At 47.8% G+C, this 20,412-nt stretch overlaps 3 protein-coding genes across 3 annotated transcripts; 1 reads left to right on the forward strand and 2 right to left on the reverse strand.

Moving 5' to 3' along the window:
- Positions 1 to 113: 113 nt before the first annotated feature.
- cdc6 (cell division cycle 6 homolog (S. cerevisiae)) lies at positions 114 to 3,042 on the forward strand. The gene is made up of 11 exons (XM_068751306.1): positions 114 to 390; positions 508 to 753; positions 844 to 1,043; positions 1,146 to 1,294; positions 1,448 to 1,554; positions 1,717 to 1,856; positions 1,951 to 2,051; positions 2,321 to 2,388; positions 2,481 to 2,650; positions 2,722 to 2,862; positions 2,950 to 3,042. Exons 1-11 carry the CDS (start codon positions 114 to 116, stop codon positions 3,040 to 3,042), a joined length of 1,692 nt encoding a protein of 563 aa, XP_068607407.1.
- A 1,599-nt stretch (positions 3,043 to 4,641) lies between these two features.
- LOC137907112 (centriole, cilia and spindle-associated protein-like) lies at positions 4,642 to 6,697 on the reverse strand. The gene is made up of 3 exons (XM_068751421.1): positions 6,361 to 6,697; positions 5,320 to 5,609; positions 4,642 to 4,815 (listed from the first exon to the last, which is right to left on the reverse strand). The coding sequence occupies exons 1-3, from the start codon at positions 6,695 to 6,697 to the stop codon at positions 4,642 to 4,644; spliced, it is 801 nt and encodes a 266-aa protein (XP_068607522.1).
- A 1,193-nt stretch (positions 6,698 to 7,890) lies between these two features.
- Positions 7,891 to 20,373, reverse strand: nup133 (nucleoporin 133). The gene is made up of 25 exons (XM_068751164.1): positions 20,164 to 20,373; positions 19,954 to 20,069; positions 19,112 to 19,215; positions 18,715 to 18,948; positions 18,432 to 18,602; positions 18,097 to 18,252; positions 17,742 to 17,812; positions 16,864 to 17,011; positions 15,990 to 16,140; positions 15,446 to 15,600; positions 15,232 to 15,323; positions 14,275 to 14,432; positions 13,826 to 13,920; positions 13,298 to 13,522; positions 13,096 to 13,218; positions 12,871 to 12,970; positions 12,094 to 12,357; positions 11,567 to 11,700; positions 10,715 to 10,873; positions 10,208 to 10,343; positions 9,028 to 9,146; positions 8,719 to 8,799; positions 8,571 to 8,635; positions 8,326 to 8,414; positions 7,891 to 8,122 (listed from the first exon to the last, which is right to left on the reverse strand). The coding sequence occupies exons 1-25, from the start codon at positions 20,289 to 20,291 to the stop codon at positions 7,971 to 7,973; spliced, it is 3,426 nt and encodes a 1,141-aa protein (XP_068607265.1). The 5' UTR covers positions 20,292 to 20,373; the 3' UTR covers positions 7,891 to 7,970.
- Between the last annotated feature and the right edge of the window lie 39 nt (positions 20,374 to 20,412).

The raw sequence follows: 20,412 nt of genomic DNA on the forward strand, positions 1-20,412 counted from the left end.
TCGTTGTTAAAATTTCCAGTGTCTGTAAAAAATCTAATCAAGTCCGGTGTAACAACATTTTAATTCTAATAATTTCACTTGAGTGTAACAGCGATTCCTCCGTTGTGTTTCAGATGCCGAACACTCGCTCCCGGAGCCGGGCTCAGCCCGAGCTGCCGTTCCCCCGGCGAAAATCCTGTCACCTTTCCTCTCAGTCGAAGCCGCGGCGAGAAAAACCTCAGACTCCGACTCCACCTCAGCCTGAACCCGAACCCCAAACCGAGATCCCGCCTCTCTCCCCGAGACGACCTGCTGGCCAGCCCGCCTCGCTCTCGCCCAGATGTGGCGGCGCGCCTCTCTCATCCCCTAGTCTCCGCCCACGCCTTCCGCTCAGTCCCCGAAAACGTACCGGTGAGTTCCGTCCTACCGGGACAGGAAGAGCTGTTCATGTGAGCATGCAGAAGGAACTCCTCTTTTCCTCTCTCTCTCTCTCTCTCTCTCTCTCTCTCTCTCTCTCCCTCTCTAAAGGCGACGACAACGGCTGTAACCTCGGCGGCGCCGAAGCCCTGCTGGCTTCGCCGCCAAAGAAGCCAACTTTGGCTCCGCCCCAAAAGCCAGGCGTCGATGAGAACTCCCCGAGACCTGCTCGCATCCGGTTGATCCCGCGGTCGACGAGGCAGCCGCCCTCCCCCGCCAAAAAGTCGCCTTCGGGGCAAGAAGCGCAGGCTCCAAGTCTGCCGAAGAAATGGCCCGTTGCTCATCTCTTTCCAGAAAGTAAGATTCAGATCGAGTAAAGATGACCAATCGGCAGCCCTGTTGCTTTCTAGTTCTACACTGAATCACCATGCCCCCCCCCCCCCCCAGAGTCGAGGTTTCAGGGACTGAAGCAGGCGCTCCACACCGCCGTCCCCGAGCGACTGCTGTCCCGAGAGGCGGAGCGTGCGTCCATTCGATCGTTCCTGGAGGACAAGGTCCTGCGGGGTCGTCCCGGCAGCCTGTACATCTCCGGGGCCCCCGGGACGGGCAAGACGGCTTGTCTCAACTGCGTTCTGCAGGAGATGGAGGTACGTTGGCGTCCTAGCGGTGGTAGTGAGACGCTGGAAGGAAGGTGAATGTTTGATTTGACACATTTCTCCGGTTTCGCTCTCATCCCGTATTCCTGCCAGGCCGAGCTTTCGGCGGTGAAAACGCTAGTGGTGAACTGCATGAGTCTACGGAGTTCCCACGCCGTCTTCCCACTGCTGGCCGACAAGCTCGGAGCGCCCGGCGGACAGAAGGGAATGCAGAAGTTCCTGGCGGCTCCAGGACCGGCTGTGTGAGTGGCCGGAATTCTACCGCCGGAGCCGGAAATGCGGAGCGATGGTTATCGACGGCGCCGAATATCAAGTTGCCCGGTTTGGCGTCGGCATCGGCACCGAACGCTTGATCTAAACGGGAAGAATCACCCAAACGTTGGTTTGCTCCTCAGGCTGCTTGTTCTGGATGAGATGGACCAGCTGGACAGCAAATCTCAGGATGTCCTCTACACCATCTTTGAATGGCCTTACCTGCCAAAGTCCCGCCTCTGTCTCATTGGTAAGAGGTGGAAGCATGAAGCAAAGAGGTGAAGCTCACCTGGTTAACGAGTTAATGGCGCTAGTTTCCGTTCAACACTAAGTCTGCAGCGTGATATTAGTCGCTGAGGTCGTGGCAGCGTTTGATATTTATCTGGTTGTTATTGTCGCCCCCCCCCCCCAGGTATCGCCAACGCTCTGGATCTGACTGACCGCATCCTCCCCCGTCTGCAGGCTCTTCCTCGCTGTCGCCCTCTACTGTTGAACTTCCCTCCCTACAGCCGGCAGGAGCTCACGGCCATCGTGCAGGATAGACTCGCTCAGGTAAACACGGGCAGAAAGAGCAGCCCGGCTGAAGTCGAGCGGTATTTGCGATGCTTTGATTTTGAGTAGGCTTCTCCTTTGGTCCCCCCCCCAGGCGTCTTCTGAAGGGATTCTGGACGCCTCAGCGGTTCAGTTCTGCGCCAGGAAAGTGTCTGCGGTGTCGGGCGATGCCAGGAAAGCGCTGGACATCTGCAGGTATGAGCTTCTGCCTGGAAAACATTCAGCATGCATGCTTTATTTTATTTTACAAAAAAAGGTTTGGCTTAATTTTTACGTTTTGAACCTGTAAAAATGAAAAACAACAACCTTGACATCAGATTATGGTGTTTTGAATCCAGGTTTTGTTTGGAGCGTCCTCATAAAACAAGAATAGTTTTTGGATTATTTTAGTTTGTGTGTGTCGACTGTTGAGCTCTATTGGATCGGGATCTGATCTATATCCTGTCGTTTCTATTCCTATTCAGGAGAGCTGTCGAGGTTGTGGAGTCTGACGACAGGAAGAAGGCGTCAGAGAAACAAACTGAAACTAAAGGTAAGTTATCTTTTCATTGGTTCGATGAAGCTGAGAGGCATTGAATTCCCAACGAAAGCTCATCATCATCATCATCATTATCTGGCTCTCAGCGTCGAGGGTCGGCGTCCCGCAGGTTGCCCGGGTCTTGTCGGAGGTCTACGGAGACAGGATGGCGTCGCAGGGCGGCGGGGAGACGTTCCCCTTGCAGCAGAAGCTGCTGGTTTGCTGCCTGCTGCTGCAGACGCGCGGCGGAAAGAACAAGGAGGTTGTGCTTGGAAAGGTGAGGCGCCGGCGCGGTTGAATCCACGGCCGGTTCTGTCCGACGCCTTCTTAACGCCCGCGTCCCCGCAGCTCCACGAGGTCTACAGTCGTCTGTGCGCCCGGAGGCAGGTGTCTGCAGTCGGGCAAGGCGAGTGCTTGTCGCTCTGCGGCTTGCTCGAGAGCCGGGGAATCGTGGCTCTGAAGAAGGCCAAAGAGGCTCGTCTCACCAAGGTAGGACCTGCCGAAAGGCCAAATATCACCCGGCTGGACAAATGCACAGCGGAGCGATCATGTGATTGATCTGAGGTGTCCCTGCAGGTGTTTCTAAAGATCGAAGAGAAGGATGTTGAGAACGCTCTGAAGGACGGAACGCTGTTGGGCGGCATCCTGGCCGCCGGGCTCCCCTCCTGACCACGTTTATGTTTTATATTCCGTCATGGTTTTCTGCTTTTTTTTTGTTGAGAATTTGTACAATTTCTATCGGAAAGTTTACTGAGATTTTTGTGTGCTCACGTCTGATTGGAAACATTTTTACTCTGTAAATAAATGTACAGATTTTGGATTAGATTCAGATTTAGCTTCCAGCCCGAAGGAGCAAGTAGCGACAGCTGCTCGGGGTGATGGCGAATATTTGACAAAGCTTCTTATTATACGTTAATAAACACGTCTAGACAGAGTCTTTAAATAAATCAAGAGTGCGGGCGGAAAGGCTTTCTCAACTCCAGCAGGGAAACAGTTAAAACCATCTGCACGTTTGGGTTTCCTAGTTCAAATTCTGGCGACTCATTTCGTCCCTCTTTCGCGTCTTGGCCCGTAGTTTTGACAGAAACTGATCACTCATTTTAACGGAAGCGAGCTCCCTGATTGGATCAAAGGGCCGATGCATCGTGTGCATGTACATGTTGGCGTTCTTGCCAGTGGGAGGAATGGAGCGCCGTTAACGTGAATTATTAACACTGTAAACGAGACGGTCCCGTGGGCCGCAGAACGAGTCTGGGTTGTCTTCTGCAGCCGACTGGAATGTTATCACAAGATGATGTTGCGAATGAATTCTAAAATAGATAAAAAGTGTCGTCAGATGATGTAATTAAAATATCAGGACAATGACAGCCAAAATAATTTACATTCAAATGTTTATTGGATGAAATTATCCTGCGAATAAACACTCAAATCCTCAGAGACACATCTGGAATGTTTTCATTTGCATCTCATTCAGTGAAAAGCGACTTCAGAGAACTGCTGCTGTGGGTTTCCCGCAGTTTGAAACTGTCTCCGCGGAGGTTTGAACAAACTCAAAGCGGCTCAAGTGGAAAAACAGTCAATCCAGTCTGGATGAAAAAACAAATCTAGTTTACATTCAATACTGTTGAACTGTTCCAGAACAATTGACTTTAATTTTTTCCCCCATTAAATGTATTTTGTGTCCGTTTTAACGTTTCTTGGAACTTTCCTTACTTTGAAAGGTCAAGGAAAGTCATTATTTGTAAATGATAAATGTATAATGGTGTTAAATTAACCACAATAAAGACTAAATAGGAAATAAGGAGATTAATGGGAGAAAAAAATCAAGCTATTTAAATACCTTCAGTTTTAATATACCATGAAAAAAAACTATGATCAATACTTTGTAAACATTAGTCCTCAAATCGACATCATACCTCAATATGAAAAATATGAAATCTATTTCCATGAAAACGACATTGTTTATAAACATTCAAAATATTTTCCATTTCATGCACACAGATATCACAAATCTTTAATTCCACAGTAATTCACACCTAATTTTCCTTTTCTGTTTAGATCTGAGTCGAGTGGAATCCTTGATGACACGACTCCAGTTCAAAACGATTCAATATTTGTTCTTTCACCGTTACACATCGTGAATGGGCACATCTTTATTGGTCTGCTATTACTGGCGCCGTGGAGGTTGTGTTTCTGACGCCGTTTGTCTGATTGTGAGCAGAGTTACGGTTAAATTGCTGGACGGATCTTGATGAAGGATCCCCGTCTCTACCTCAGACGGGCGGAGAAGCAGCGCATGTACTCCGTCATCCATCGGTCGTCCACCACGGCCAGCTGTGACCTCCTCATCTTCTCCGGGTCGGCTGATTGAGCCCGGCGACGGTCCGGGTTGGAGGGCCGCTGGTCGGACTCCCACCGGGCCCGATCGCAGGCGTCGGACGTCTGACAAGGGGAAACGCAGAGAGCGCGGCGCCGTTTCATTATTCATGGTTGCAGAGTCCAGTAGCGCAGCTTCACTTCTCCGGTGTCCTGCAGATCAGGCTGCTCTGATCTACAAAAGCCCTCCTTCATTTTCACCATGCAAGAGCAAACACTGACGGTCCCGTATGAACGTCGGATTTGCCGTTTGAAGGGTTTTAAGCTATTATTTCGTCAGGTTTTTTTTTTTTCTTTATATTGATGTAATATGTATTTAAGTTTCATTGTGTGTTTTATTCCATTGTTTTCCCCCGCACAGGACACAAAGTGGTGGCTCACATGCCCCCTTAAGGCTACTCAGTACGGTGTCTGCAATGGGTCAAAATACACTAATGCAGTCATCCTATTCCTCACAACAAAGGGTTAAACGAGTTGTGCTCAGTGCGAAACCTTCCGACCTGTGAAAAGCATCTGGCCTGCTTGAGACACACAATAAACGACACTCTAGTCCAAAAGAGTCCCACTCACGTCCTTCGCTGTCCTCCTGACATCCGTCTGTCTCTCGGTCCAATCCGGCCGGCTGGATGACCTCCGGTTCTCCTTGGTGCCGACAGGTGGTTGGCTCTTTGCTCTCGTCGGTTTGTCGTCACGGGAACCGTCTCGGCATCCTTGCTTAGAGCGAGCGCGCCGTCGTCGCCGCCGCCGCCTTGGCGTTGGATTTTCCGGCTCTTCGTCAGAAGACGGCGTCTCAGCGGGACCGTTGTCCGTCTCTGTGCCGTTTGGAGCCGCCGTCGCTGAACCTTTGTTCCCACCGTTTTCTAGGAATGACAGAAGCAAAGGCATAGATTTAATAACGCTTGTCTCATCATTGCTTATTTATAATAATCAATTCATAGAATAATAGTGTCTTTCTATAAAATGTCAACAACTAGTGATTATAATGAATCAGCATTGATGAGCAGCTCATGAATTGGATTTACTCCGTCCACAAAAGTGAATCGGAGTTGATCTGATTCTTGAATCCGTAAATGAGGTTTTCAAAGTTAACTCATTCTATACCGAAATGTTAAAAATAAAATGTTACACATTTTTTCCTGGTCATTCTGGATCAGACCCAGAACACATTGTCCCTGGATCGGACTCCTTTATGATGGTGATTTTCTGTGAGCGAATTGAATGGATATTTTAAAAGAAAAGATTCTGTTTGTTTTTTTTAAAGCCTCCATTATAAGTACCGTAAATTAGGAAAATCCAGATTTATTTGTATTGCGACAGTATCTGGATCCGATCCAGATGAAATTTGGTGGTAAAGTAATCTGGAAAGCACTTTTTCTTTCACCTAAATTAAACTACACACGATTAGATTATTTGCACAGTCCAACCAACAGAATGCAGTTTTTACGGTCGCAAAAGAGAAATGCTAGCGTTGTTTAAAACGCAGAGGTCGAAACCAATGGCCTTTTTTGATTCATAATAATAGGTCAGTTTTTCAGACAAGTTTCTGTTGACTCATCAATTAATTAATCGCCGCTGAAATTCGATAAAACAATTCAAAGACCGGTTCCTCACCTGCAGTCGGATCAGAGTCGACTGCGTCACCGACTCCCACGTCACTCGCTCCGTCTTTCGGATGCGGTTTTGTTCCAGGGTCAGACAGCCCCTGCCTCCCCTTCAAGGACGTTGGTGGCGGGAGGGACAGAGGGACGACTTTGTTCCGGGTCAGCCTTGGCGTGGACCAGCCGCTGGAGTCAGAGCCACTATCCCAGAACCAGGGCTTATGGGAGTGCTCCATCACCCGGCGGGTCAGGCGATACTTCAGGGAGTCTTCGTAGCATTTGGAAAACGTCTCCCATTGGGGATCCCTAAACCTCTTCATGTACTCTGTGCGGATTTTCCTCGTCACCATGGCTCCCGTTATTATTATGGTGTTTGTGTCTGGTTCTGGAAACACTGTGGAACATAAAACATAATGGTGATGGTTACCATCGCAATCAAGACAATGCAATTCATCTCAACAACTAAATTATCTTTCATGTTCTCTGATTGGAAGTCTTTGGTGACGTCACACCGCCAGGTGCGGGTCTACCTGCAAACCGCATTTCCTTCAGCGCCTGTTATTAAGCTGTTATTACAAAACCAAACCACCAAATCTTTGCTTTATGACGTTGAATAAATATATTTATCTTTATTGAGAATCATCGACATTAAACTATTGATCTATCCGAGCCGATGCTTGGAGCGACATGGCGCGTCACGTTATTACGCAGCCGCGGCGACGAGCCTCAATCCTGCCTGTCAATGACAGTGACGCTGATCAATAGTAATAATGATTGGAAATAAGAGTCTGGCGTGACGGGACTCACCCGAACCTCATCCCGGAGGGCTTCGACCCACTTCGTGTCTTCGATCCTGCGTTCACCGCCTCCTCTCCTCTCTACTCTCCACGCGATTTCCGACCTGGACTTTCAAAATAAAATCAACCGGAAACAAATTCGCAAAACAATCTTCTTCTTTTTTTCCTCTCAGCTTGCTATCTTGGGAATTTAAACCAAACTTGTATTTGAACTATGTGAAAGTAACTAAGTATAATTTTGAGGTACTTAATTCCCGTTTCTTGCCACTTTAAATAAAGGAACATTATTCCTTTATTTATTTATTATTGTCAACCTGTCCTGTTTGATAGGAGGAGAGCTAAAGTCCCTTAATCTAATCTACTTGGACTATTTTTAGCCCATCTGATCCTGAGAGAGACTAAACTACACCCGCTGAATCGTGGAGGATCCCTGACAGTGGAGGGACTGATTCTTGGTGTCCAGCCTCTCTGGTCCGGCTCAGGTCTCCATCACTTCTGGGTCTGATGTCAGAACAGAAAGAAACCAAGTTCCTGCTGAGAAATGGTCTCACATGTATGTCAGCTATGATCAGTTTCAGCTTCCCAGAGGCTTTCATGTTGCTTTCCAAGCGTTATACCTTGCTAAAAAAATCTTTACATAATTATTTGATAAGACTAAACGGTAAATGTAATCCATTCCAAGTCATGATTTTCTTCTTTTGAAGATAAAAAAGATATAAAAGAAATAGTGCAATCAAGATAGAGGAAAAAATAACTCTTTACTTAGAAAAGATAACAAATCAAACAGATGATCAGAACGCAGAGAAAAGCGGAGCGGCAGGAGGTTCTATGGGAGTTCAGTCGTCATCTGACATTGCAGGTAATGTTCATAATTTGCTCGAAGGACAAACTCAAAGTAGGGTTTTGACTTCAAACAGCGCAGCTCGTCCAGATCAAGCAGATCTTTGACATCAGGCAGGTAAGTCTGCAGAGAAACTCCTGAAAAAGAAACGCCAAAAAATACATTTCAGAAAGAATACTGAGGACTTCTTTTGATGAAAATATATCACGGAAACACACAAATTAATTTTGGATTTAATGTATTTGAGGAAAACTGAGCGATGACGCACTTCAGCGGGGGTTTGCCTACACCCAGAGCGCTACCTGTGCCACAGTTCATTTTCTAAAAATGACTCTCTCACCTTCCTGTACGAGTTTGAGTAGGATCTTGACGAAGGTGCTGTCCTTGGCGGCTTCCAGAGGGTCGTCAACCCCGTCGGCAGACGACCAGCTGAGAGACACAGAGCATCAATCAACAGGCAATAGTCATTCTAAACTAATTTCACGAGGGATTGTGTTGCATGTTAAGAAATCAAAGTACCTCCTCAAATTTATTCTTATAAATTAAATGCTAAAATCAACCAAAAACGTCACAGGTGGACCTTACTCATTTCTCCTGAGCGCTTTGCCCAGGATGTCACATTTCAGCGACTCGATGTCGACGGCATCCTCCTGCAGCACAAACGGGAACATTTAAATTTAACTGCCAGCGATGCGGAATTCCAAATAATAATCAGCAGACTCAATACAGGTACCTCTTCGATATACTCCAGCAGATCCAGAGCCTTTTTGAAGTCGTACTCGTTGGCTCTTCTGTTGTCATCACAAATATACAACTGCGGAGAAGAGAGGATGAAACGGTATCACTATCAAAGCTATCTGAGCTCTCTCCTCCATGTTAAGGAGCTACAAGCAGACTGGTAGATTTCCCCTGCAGGAGTCGGATGGTTTAGAAATGTCCCTTCATGTCGTAAAGTTCAATGAAAGAAAGAAAGGAAACTCTGGAAACATCCTCCCCGTTCCTCTGGATGACCCTCGGCAGAGGGGCTGGGCTTCGTTCTCACCCGTATGAGGTTGTGAGCGCTGAGCAGAGGCATGGATTCCGGATCCTGCTGCTTCTCCTCCAACAGCTGCCGTGGCAACGTCTCCTGGTGCAGCAGGAAGCGTTCCTGCTCCACAATGTCTGATTGGAGAGAGTTCAACTCATTTAAAACGCCGAGGTGACGTTTTCACCTGCGTTAAATTGCGTTAACTCACAAAGTTCTGGACAATCTGACAATCCAGAATTGATCCTGGATTATGGATCACTGACATTTTTGGTAACATTGCATTCAATAGAGCTTTGAAATTTGTTCAATATCTTGGTTGACACAATGTTTATGGAATTTGACAGTCATGTGGGATGGGGACCTCTGTCCCACCACCGAATTTCATCCAGATCGGACCCGGAATGCAGATTCTGTCGCAACCTGAATTTTCCCACTTACGGTAGTTATAATGGAGTTAAAAAAAAAAGAAAAAGCATCATATTTTGTAAAATACGCATTCAATTCACTCACCAAGAATCAACATCATAAAGGGGTCCGATATGAACTATCATGCAAAATGTCTTCTGGATCCGATCCAGAATGAGGTCAGGAAAAAAATATATGAAGTTACACATCTCACCTAATCAGCTCCTGCCTCTCTGGACAGTTCAGAACATCCTCTCTGTTCTATCCGTCTGTTCAGGTTCTCCTGTTCTATGTATCATCCCGTATTCCCTAAATCTATCTTTAATACCGGAGAGGTACATTTTCACAACAAAACAATTTTGTTTTTGGACATTTCAATACCATCTCTCTCTATTGCCTTCACCAAGACACTGTGGAATTAGTAGAGGGAAAACGGATTTGTTGTGTCTTCAAATGCTTTGGATCCAGATCCAGAAGAAACCACCATTACTGAAAGTTTGCTTTTTGTGAATAACATCTAAACTAATAATGATATCAATCTGAATCCAGTCGCAGAAAGTTTGTTTTCATGGTTAAGAAGCTAAAAATATAGATAAAATAAATGTAGCCCCATTATTTCAGCTGCAAATCACAATATAGGAAGACTGAGGCGCTCGGCGGAGGTCTGCGCTCTGAATGCTTTTCTAGTGTAAAGATGGTATTTATTTATATATAAATAATATAAAATCCAAATAAATGGTGTAATTTTTCTTTATACAATCCCTCACTGACAAGCGGATGGTGCATTTACCGTCCACTTGTTTGTTGAGCTCGTCCTCCGGCAGGTCGGACGCCAAAACAGTCAGTTTACTCAGAGCCAGAAGCGTCTTCTTTTTCACAAAGTACCTCGTTTCCGTGTTGGCCTGGTTGTAGAGCGTTCTGTGAGCCTGCAGACACGGGACACACAAGGCCAGCCGTGATGGACGGCCGAGGAAAAGACAGGATTCACCAAGGCCCCGTTGATGCTGCACATGATCAGGCCTTGAAGCAGCAGATGCTAATTCTATCCTCTGCTTGAATAGTTTACGCCAAGATCTGCAGCGTTTCCGATATTGACAATACATTTAATGCAAAGATCCAATCAATAAGTAACCACATAGCATAAATTATGCTACGGTACTCGAATAGAATGTAACATACACAAAATTAAAATACAACACATGTTCATCATTTTATATGAATATCTTTACGGTACTCTAGACCTAAAGAAGAAGAAGGTTTTGATGCGTGCACGCATGCATTGTGCACGTGAGCGTACGCTGTGGTAGTCGTGGATGTGGATGTGGTGCAGCCAGCTCAGATGCTGGTGCGACCGCAGGAAGCTGGCCAGCTGCTGGTGCTGGGCGGCCGGCTGGGAGAGCAGCTTGCCCCTCTTCCCCTTCTCCATGTACCAACGGAACAAGAAGTCGGAAAAGTTCTGCAAGCAGGACACGAAAAGAAGAAAGTTATTGGGCCGCCCGTTTGAGAAAGCTCCAACATCCGTGAAAGTAAGTCTGAACCAAGGCATCGTGGGATCCCGCCGACAGTGTCGCAAATAAAATGGATAATCGCAGAAGACATTCAGTGTCGAATTGATCGAGCTGAATGCAGAGATATCCCAACGTGTGAATTTGTGGGACATTTATCTTTTATGTCCATTTTTCAGGAGTCAGTGCTTACATCTGACATATATTATATTGCATTAAGGAATAAAGTTCAAAAATAGTGCCTTTTACCCAGTAAAGCAAATTAGCTGTGGCTAAAAGTCCGATATATACAGCGAGTCCATTCAATTTTATTTAAAATGCAACACTGTTTGATTTTATTAAATTCAATTTCTATAGCGCCAGATCACAACAAGGTTATCTCAAGGAACTTTACAGGTGTAGCAGGGAAAGACAGAACCCAACTCGACCCACAAGAGCAAGCACTTTGGCGACAGAGGCAAGGAAACACTTCCTTTTAACAGGCAGAAACCTTGGACAGAACCTAAGGCTCATGGTGGATGGCCCATCTGTCTGGACCGGCTGGGTTGAGGAGGGAGAGAGAGAGCGACAGAGAGAGAACGACAGGTAGGAGGAGAGTCAGAGAGTTTTAGAAACGGTGCCTAGGTGTTTCTAGTTCTGTGTACCTGGTCTGCAAACTTGGCCATATAGTGCTGCAGGCGGCTCTGGTTGTTGGTCTGCTCACACATCTGGACCAGGATGTCGAAGTCGCAGTACTTCTCAGCCAAGGCTGCGACCCACTGGTACTGTCCCAGTTCCACTGCAAAGCAGAGCAACGTCGATGCGACACCCGCAACGCAAACAGTGACGTATCGTATGGTCAAAAACCTCCAGTCAGACATGGCAACGTCTCTAACTTGCAAGGTCTGACTGGAGCGTCCAACACTGGCAGCTCACTTTAGAAAAAACCTTCTCGGCTATTTATTTAATCCAATTGTGTGCCAGAGATGCAAATGAACACTTGCAGGATTTGAGATTGGACCATCCAGACCACATTCATGAATACAAATGTGTCCCGGGTCCTAATAAAGGACCAGCTACTCTACCGATTCATCTGCCTGGTTTCCACTTGGTCCACTCTGATGGAAATGATACCTTCTAGAGTAGATTTTATTATTAAACTCCGGGGGCATTTCCATTTTCCCCCACTTACACAGATGGGCGAGAAGCTGAGAGCGACACTGGCTGTACTCCATCTCCAAGGTGCTGTAGCGTTCCTGCCGGGCCCCTGGGGGCCTCTGCTGCTGCAGAGACGTCAGCTGGGCCACATAGCCACCCAAGTAGATGTCTAGCAATGCCACCAGCTGCTCGCAAAGCGTGCTGCGCAGCTCCGAGTCGGCGTGCGGGTACACCGACTGCAGGAGGATCTCATGCTGGCGGGAGATGACCGTTCGAACACCTTTGACGCCTCCAGATGCTGCAGGTGAAAATGGAAAATGAACATTTGGAATCGAATAAAGAGCAGTCATTTCTTAAAATCGTATTTTCTCTCTAAACGTTTATATATTTAATGATTTGATATTAAACGGTGCCGTGTGACCAGTAGCCGCGCTGCTGGAGAAATGTTTAACGCGTCAAACCCAACAAGACTTTCCTGAGTTGCTGTGTCACAATATCCATGTTGATAACTCTGACATTTCAATTTGCCGTCGACCTCTTGACCTTTGTTCTGAGCAGAATTAGGAACTGAATAACGATCAAGGGGAAGCGAATTTATCAACCTAGTGAGGGCCGCATTGGAAATCACACCAAAAACGTTCGCGTCATCTTGCTAACGGACGGACGGACGGACAGACAGATCACATAACCTCCAGTAGATGAGTAAATACTTTTTTTCACTAGAGTGTATGTGATGAGTACTTGAAGCAGTTTTCATAGAAAGCGATGCTAAACAAGCTGACGGGGAAGGAGGAAGATCTGAAGATCGGACCTGTCCACGGGATGTATTCAGGCTCGGCAGCAGCGTTCTCAGACGCTCTGTACGTGGACGCCTTGGTCTCCCGGTAGCGACCCGCCGCCTGAAGACTATCCTGTGTACAAACACACACACACACACACACACGTTAGTTATCAAACTGCACTAAATTGGGCGTGGCGTTTTACTAACGAGAGTGATTTACGCGAGCACACGTCACCCCTCGTGAAATGGCCGCACCTTGATGATGCCGTTGACACTGAGAACCACGTCAGCCCAACGCACAGAGTCGACCGGGTTCTCCTTCAGGGTCCGCTCCTCCTCCTCCAGCAGACAGTCGAACACAGAGGAGATCTGAGACACCTGTTGGAGCGCCAGAGAGAGAGCTGCAATATAAACCCCGTGCACGAACGCAGCCGAACACACACACACACACACACACCTCTCTGAAGAAGACGTCCGCGGCGGTGAGACTGGGTGGCACGGCGGCGTTGTTCCTCTGCAGGGCGATGCCGATGGCCCGGTTAACCAGCTCGGGGTGTTTGCTGTGATGGTTCTTGAGCACCATGGCCGCCTGAAGCTTCTCGGCATGCTCGCACAGCAGCAGCCGTGTTGCCATGGGAGAAGAGCGTACCATCACCTGACCAAGTCGATCCAGGAGTCCCACCTGCACGGAGAGGGCGTAGAGCTGATTCCTTATGGATCTTAACCAGACAACGCCGGGTAAAAAGGCTGTGGCCCCTCTAGGACTGTTTGCTAAGGCCCAGGTGGATGTTGTTGCCCTGACCGGGATTCGAACCCATGATCTTCCCTACCAAAGTCACGTTACCATTGAGCTAACACAGCTCAGTGGCAACGTTGGAAATGTGGGCGAACGGCAAGGAAGGAAAGGGACGATGATCACAACTGTAGGGACAGACACACACACACACACACACACACACACACACACACACACACACGTGTGTACCTGAAGCAGGAAGTCCATGAAGCAGCCATGGGCCTTCATCTTGTCCTCCAGCTGGTGGAGGATGATGAGGGACGTGAGGGGAAATACGGTGCTTTCTGCAAGAAAAAGACAGTTAGCTTGAAATAAATAAGACCAGAGAGAAAAACTCTTTTTTAAAAGGTTTTTTTTTAATCCCCTAAATTAAAGTAAATTTAAAATTGTTTTTTTTGCTTATTTTGTTTTTTTTTAGCTCGTATCTCGGAACGCTCGTATGTCGAGGTATTACTGTGCGCGTGAACAAGGGAAACTCTGCAGGAGAAGAAAACGCGTCATACACATTACCACATTATTTTAAATAACCGAGGTGATTCTGAGCTCCTCGTTTCAGATAAATGTAAAGAAATACTCCTCCATTTGGCGCTCGGTTCAATTTCAAAGTATTTGTCTGATCTTTTTAGGGAGCGGCTCACCATCGGGGACAGACTCAGCCCAGCGTGGGTCGGAGGCCGGGTAGTCGTCCACCAGGTCCAGGTTGATCTGTGTCACGATGCCGTCCAACTCGGCCCCCTCCTCAGAGTCGGCAGGGAAGAGCTCGTCCGTGACCGTCTGAGCCCCGACTAGATCATTCCTGACAAAGAAATCATCTTCAGCACTTTGCACGTTTATAGTTACTCAATCTCTACATTACAAACGCTTATTTCCAAAAACACTTGTATCAACCTTCGCAAACACAAAAGGGGACATATTATGAAAAACTGTTTTCATGTTTCGACACTATTATGGTGAGTTTGGGTCCTTATCAACCCCAAAAAGGCGAAATAAACCATCCAGCCAATCCGTCTGTAATCGCCTCCTGAATTTGTGTCTCACTTTGCTGCTCATTTTAAACCGGGCAGCTTCATATGTTTGATACGGATCCCCTCATTGTGTGGGTTTTTGATCTCGAAACAAGCTTCAAAATATGCTTCCTGTGTTTTGTCACTTCAGAAATGATCCAGACCCACAAATGGCTTCATCATTTAATCCGGAGGGGCGACATGGCGACGTTGTGACAGGCGTCGTTCCATCACAGGAAGTTGGCGCTGGGTTCAAATACAGCGTCTTTAAAGGTTGGCGGCATGTTTAATTCCGGATGCCATTCCTGCCCCAACCCTCTGCATTTATTCGGGCTTGGAACCGGCTCAAGGGAGACGCTGGTCTGCTATGCTAGCTCCTGATAGCCGTGCTAATCGTGCTAGCTGTAAGGCTGCGTTGGGTTCAAACACACCTCGGGAGCCGGACCTTTCAGAAAAGCTACTGTGCCGCAACACTATTCCCACTGGGATGAACGTTACTTATTGATCTTCTCAACACAAGCAGTAACAACCTTTGGTGAGTCATCCCAGGTTCTGTGGGACAGGCTGTTGATTCGTTTATCCGACACTTACCGACAAAACTGCAGGAAAGCCCCCTTGAGGAGTTTGCTTTTGTCCTCCTGAGCTACGGGTTCTGCTCTGGTTGCAGCCTCCACGGATGAAACCTTTAAGACAGTTCAAAGTCGCATTGTTCTGTGCCAGTCCCTTTGATTCCTTAATCCTTTTTGAATCTTAAAGTCTGGCTAAAATAGAATTGTTGCTCATGGAAATGGCCGGGCCGTTTTACCTCTGGAGCTGCAGCCAGCGAGGAGCAGAGCGAGTCCTCCACCGTCTCCGGAAGGATGGAGGCGCTCTCCCGGGCCACCACCGCCACCAGGCCGCTGTTCTGAGAGAAGAAAACCGGCAGGTTGGCGCAGCAGCCGCCCCCAAGCACGCCGTCACCTGGACGGCACGACACAGATAGAAACTGACATTAATAATGAGACTGCTTTAAATGTTTTCTAATCTCTGCTTTAAGAAGCAACTGAAACTAGAAAAGCACTCAGAGCGCAGACCCCCCCCCCCCCTGCTAACTGGATTTACACCGTCCACATGGTGATCTGGATCAGCACCAACAGGATCTAAATTGTTCTCAGTATCTTTATACAACCAACCATGAAAAGTAAAAGTGAATCAGAGTCTGTCGTTTTTAACAGTTTTGAATCTGTAAAATGGGGTTTTCACTGTTAAAATATTATATCCTCCAAACCGGATCCGATCCAGATGAAATGTTTCATTCTAAAGTACTTTTTCCTTTACAGACGCGAGTTTTGTTTTTTGCCTTTTCTCACCAGGTGAATTAAAAATGATATTTTCATCAGGTGGTCCTCCCCTGCTGGTGCCCGTTGCACAAGCAAACACCAGCTCCTTGTTATACAGGAAGGCAGTGGCGCCGGGGGAGGGTGGGAGCACCAGCCGCGTAGCCTGAAGGGCCTCCTCGCCCTGAGGAAACGCAGACATAAATATTCAATCAATGATCATCATCATCGCAAAGGAATATAAGATCTAGATCGTTGATCTTTTTTAGAATCTCACATGAAGGGTTTGAGGCGTTTGTGGGCGAGGTGTCAGGCTGGAAAGTACATCCAGTACTACCTCGACACACGAGTAGAATTCACTCCTGGACTGAGCTCGTAACTATTTAATCCGTTCAATTCAAATAGAAACACTCAACGCTATTAATGGGATTGTTTTTATTTTATTGCTATATAGATACACACAAATATATAATAGACAGTATTACTGTACTATAAAATGTGGCTTTATTACATTTTACCTTCGAGACAGCGTTGTGCCATGTGAGGAGATTAATTGTACCTTTCATGTACATAAACTTAGACAACAGTTCTGCCTTTGGAAGGCTTTGTGTTCTTCGCATTAATTGTACATATCTATGTACTCTGCTCGTACCGGCGTGCCAAATCACTAACAGACACCACGGTCACCGTTTAGCGATCATTTAATCTCCATCGCCATCATGCGTCTTTTCTTTTCTCGCCTTCTTTGGACAAGGAATAAACACAGATGCAGCCGAAACCACGTAAATAATGGAAACGAAACACGGAAGGTGGTGAATACCCGAACGACTCGGAACACTCGTATGTCGAGGTATTACTGTATTCAGTGACGAGCCTGAAACATCCGCGGCGCCGGACGAGGGCTGACCTGGAATGGAGGGTTGTACTTGGTGACCTCAATGGTGAACTGGTCGGCGATGGCGGCGCCGTTGTCCTGCAGGGTGACCAGGCAGAAGTAAGCCAGGCATGGAGCGTCTGACGGGCGCCAGGCTGCAGCCAAAACAACCAGGCCGGCTCTGAAACCACACAGCGCAATCTCAGACCGGGTCGGACCGGAGATTACCCCCTCACGGGGTAATGGTTTAGTGTTAAAGAAGAAAGTAGGGTCGAGACCCGTGCAACTTTAGCTGTGATGTTGCACTGTGTAAATAAAACCGACTTTATGCAAGATTCTTTTCTTACAGCTGTGAGAAACAGGAGAAATAAAAGCAGAAGATAATGACATGCAGACATGAATCCCTAAAAACCTCAGATGAAATAATAAGTGACGCGTAAATGGGGGATAAACTACCATATAAATCAAACTAGCTTGACAACCGCAAAAATACAAATTAAGATTGTGAAAAGCCCCTCTTGAACTGCCACCATATCATGGTGGGGGGTAGTTGGAGTGCCCAAAAGATCCCAGGAGCTACGTTGTCGGGGGGGTCTCTCATGGCAAACAGTTCCTTGCTAGTTCAAAAGCCCCAGAGTGAAGTTACAGCAAGGACTGTGATGCTGCCTGGTATGGACCAACCGGGGCCCCCACCCCTGGAGCCAGACCCAACCTCTGGTGGGCTCGCCACCCGCCAATGGGGACTGGTGTAATGTGGATTGGGTGGTGGTCAATGAGGGGGGGGGGCTGGGCAACCTGATCCTCAGACATAGAGACTAGCGAGGTTCCACAACACATGTAATACACCACCGTTGTCACAGCGACCTGACAGACACACACACACACACACACACACACACACACACACTCACTGGCTACACTTCATATCGAGGTACGACACATTCGCGCCGTCCTTCATCTCGTCGTAGTCGATCTCTGAACCCTGGTGGGAGAAAAATATTGATGGAATATTACAGCCGTCATTTCATTTCATTGTGTCACGCGTGAAAGACGTCGTAGACGTGGACGTTGCTGCGTTCCACGTCACAACTCTTTGGCTTATGCAACATGGAACATTTTTTTTTTCGTCAGGGGTCGCCACAGCAGACCAACCTTCTCCACTACACCCTGTCCTTTGCATCGCCCCCCCCTCCCTCACCACGTAATTATATAAAATCCACCTTTTATTATTGAACCCAATATGATCTTGCGTGTACTCGTACTGACCCAGATGGCGTCTGCAATGCTCTCCGTCAGAGCCCTCTGCATGTCCCAGCTGAGGGTTTGATGCTCGTAGTTGTCTTCCACCTCCCATTTGCTGAGACTGGACTTGGTCAGTGTGTACAGGCAGCTCGCTCCGTCCACCCACAACACGCTTTGGAGCTACGGCAGAATCGACCCGGTGTAAACAAGTAAACCAACAGCGAGGACAACAATTCAGACAAAAAAAAAAAAAAACGGAAAAAGCACCAGGATTTGTCCTAAACTGGTCCCTGTAATGGTTTGGACACACCTAAAATCTATGGTTTTCTTTCTTCTAAACGTCTTTTAGAATGACTGACCGTGTCACTGGCTGGAGGGGAGAGCATGCCGAACAGGCTGGTGACGCGACGGCCAATGCCAGAGAGCATCCCCTGACCCTGCATCAGGGCTCTGCACTGCAGCTTCCCTGAAGAATCCACGCTCGCCCTCAGCAATCGATTCCTCGCCGAGGACAAGAGGAAGTCTCCACCCTGAGAGAAAGGTGAGAAACAGAAGGCCAACAAGCAAGGAGGAGAATATGAAAGCAGAGTCAATAATGGCTCCTACATGGAGAGGCACCGGATTTAGTGGGACGTCGCTCACTCTGATGGCAACAACGCATTTACAGAGATCGCCCAGGTCCACGTCTGCATCGGTGTATTTGCCATCCTGAGCCAGGCTGGGCCAAAGGCGAGCCGTTCCCTCCGCAGCCACGGCCAGGACAGAGACAGCCTGAAGGCTCGCCGTCTCCAGCGGCGACGCCGACGTCACGGCTACGAGGTCGGCGGTGTAGTCGTACTCGCTGCTGGGGAGCTGGAGCTCCTTGCACACGGACTGCTGCAGGAAAAACAGGAAGCCAACGAATGAATAATCCGGCGCCTCCTTCGGGTCGGGCTGCTGGCTTGTTGACAACGCCGAAAGAGCAATCTCGAAATATATGGACGCACGTCACATTTCCGTGTGTGTGTGTGTGTGTGTGTGTGTGGGGGGGGGGGGTTACCTTGGCCACGGCAGTCTGACAGATCTTCCAGACAATCAGACTCTCTCCACACACCATCCATGCCCAGCCGCTCTCATTCACCTTCACTGAGATCTTGTCGTCGGCTAGAGAAACCAAGAGAGGCAGAATTGTCCCGTGGTATTTACCGGAGACGGTAGTTTAATCAGAAAACAACACCAACGGCAATGCAGAAAAAAATTAAAATGAATAAAGTCACCCCGAGATGAACTGGCGGCCTGTCCAGGGTGTACCCCCGTCTCTCGCCCATAGACTGCTGGGACACTACCCGTGACCCAGTTACAGATACTACAAATGCCTTTGCGGATTGTCCCCTGAGGGGTCGCCACAGCAAATCAGCTCTCTCCACTTCACCCTGTCCTTTGCATCGTCGCCCCCCCCCCACTACGTCCATGTATCTTCTCCCGGGTCGACCTCTAGCCATGTTCCCTGGCAGGCCTGTCTCTGCACTTCCTGGTTCCACCGCCAGGCCTCCTTCTCCCCTTTCCTTGCAGAAGACACCCCCCCAGTACTCTCCTACCTATTCCTAGTCTGTGATAATGGCAATAAACTGATTCTGAAAATACAAAATAATATTTGAAATGTATTTGTATGTATGGTTAAATGATGCCAAAGAACTTAAGTGCATAATTAAAGTACTTTATTTTAAGTATTTGGCCCATTTTAGCAACCAGAGAATCACCCTCCGGTATATCTTTATGTTGATTTGCATCTAAAATAATAATAATAATAATAATAATTCTGCCCCATTTTTACGCCGGATTCCATTCCTGACGCATTTATCCGGGGTTGTGACAAACAAATAGAGACATGGTTTCCGTTACCATCGGCCATCGTCAGAGTCTCCATCACTTTGACAAGGAGCGACGAGCCGAACGTTTGCACGTCATAGTTGATGGATTCTGCAGCTGCGTGGCTCTGGGTTCGGGTCGGCGTGGACCTGTCGGAGAGATTTGTAGTTTCTGGACCGTCACGTGAATACTGACCTACAACTACCAGGGGGGGGTCCAGGGGGGGTCCAACCAGAAACTTACCAGGCTGACAGGGTCGTCCTGCGCGGGGAGAACAAGAGACTCGGTGCCGGAGACGAGATGCTCTTCCTCCCGGCGGCTCGGCCCTGGTGGCGGCGACCGGAACCCAGGGCGGCGCGGGGGCTGAACATGACTGCTCTGATACGGTCCCCAACAATCAATAAATGTATTAAACCTCGACGGTGGAATCTGGAAGCAGCAAATCTCACGTTATGTTACCATACAGACGGCGGGCAGGGTTGTCGCGATAGA

Source organism: Brachionichthys hirsutus, chromosome 17 (genome assembly GCF_040956055.1).
Source record: "Brachionichthys hirsutus isolate HB-005 chromosome 17, CSIRO-AGI_Bhir_v1, whole genome shotgun sequence".
Taxonomy (NCBI): Eukaryota; Metazoa; Chordata; class Actinopteri; order Lophiiformes; family Brachionichthyidae; genus Brachionichthys; species Brachionichthys hirsutus.

Coding starts and splice junctions, on each gene's coding strand:
- cdc6 (XM_068751306.1), top strand. CDS start 114: ATGCCGAACACTCGCTCCCGGAGCCGGGCTCAGCCCGAGCTGCCGTTC. Junction 1,857..1,950: donor TGCAGGATAGACTCGCTCAG/GTAAACACGGGC, acceptor TCCCCCCCCCAG/GCGTCTTCTGAAGGGATTCT. Junction 2,651..2,721: donor AGGAGGTTGTGCTTGGAAAG/GTGAGGCGCCGG, acceptor GCGTCCCCGCAG/CTCCACGAGGTCTACAGTCG.
- LOC137907112 (XM_068751421.1), bottom strand. CDS start 6,697: ATGGTGACGAGGAAAATCCGCACAGAGTACATGAAGAGGTTTAGGGAT. Junction 5,610..6,360: donor CGACTCTGATCCGACTGCAG/GTGAGGAACCGG, acceptor TGTCATTCCTAG/AAAACGGTGGGAACAAAGGT. Junction 4,816..5,319: donor TCAGGAGGACAGCGAAGGAC/GTGAGTGGGACT, acceptor TCCCCTTGTCAG/ACGTCCGACGCCTGCGATCG.
- nup133 (XM_068751164.1), bottom strand. CDS start 20,291: ATGTTCAGCCCCCGCGCCGCCCTGGGTTCCGGTCGCCGCCACCAGGGC. Junction 16,141..16,863: donor AGTACAACCCTCCATTCCAG/GTCAGCCCTCGT, acceptor GCGTTTCCTCAG/GGCGAGGAGGCCCTTCAGGC. Junction 12,358..12,870: donor TGAATACATCCCGTGGACAG/GTCCGATCTTCA, acceptor TTTCACCTGCAG/CATCTGGAGGCGTCAAAGGT.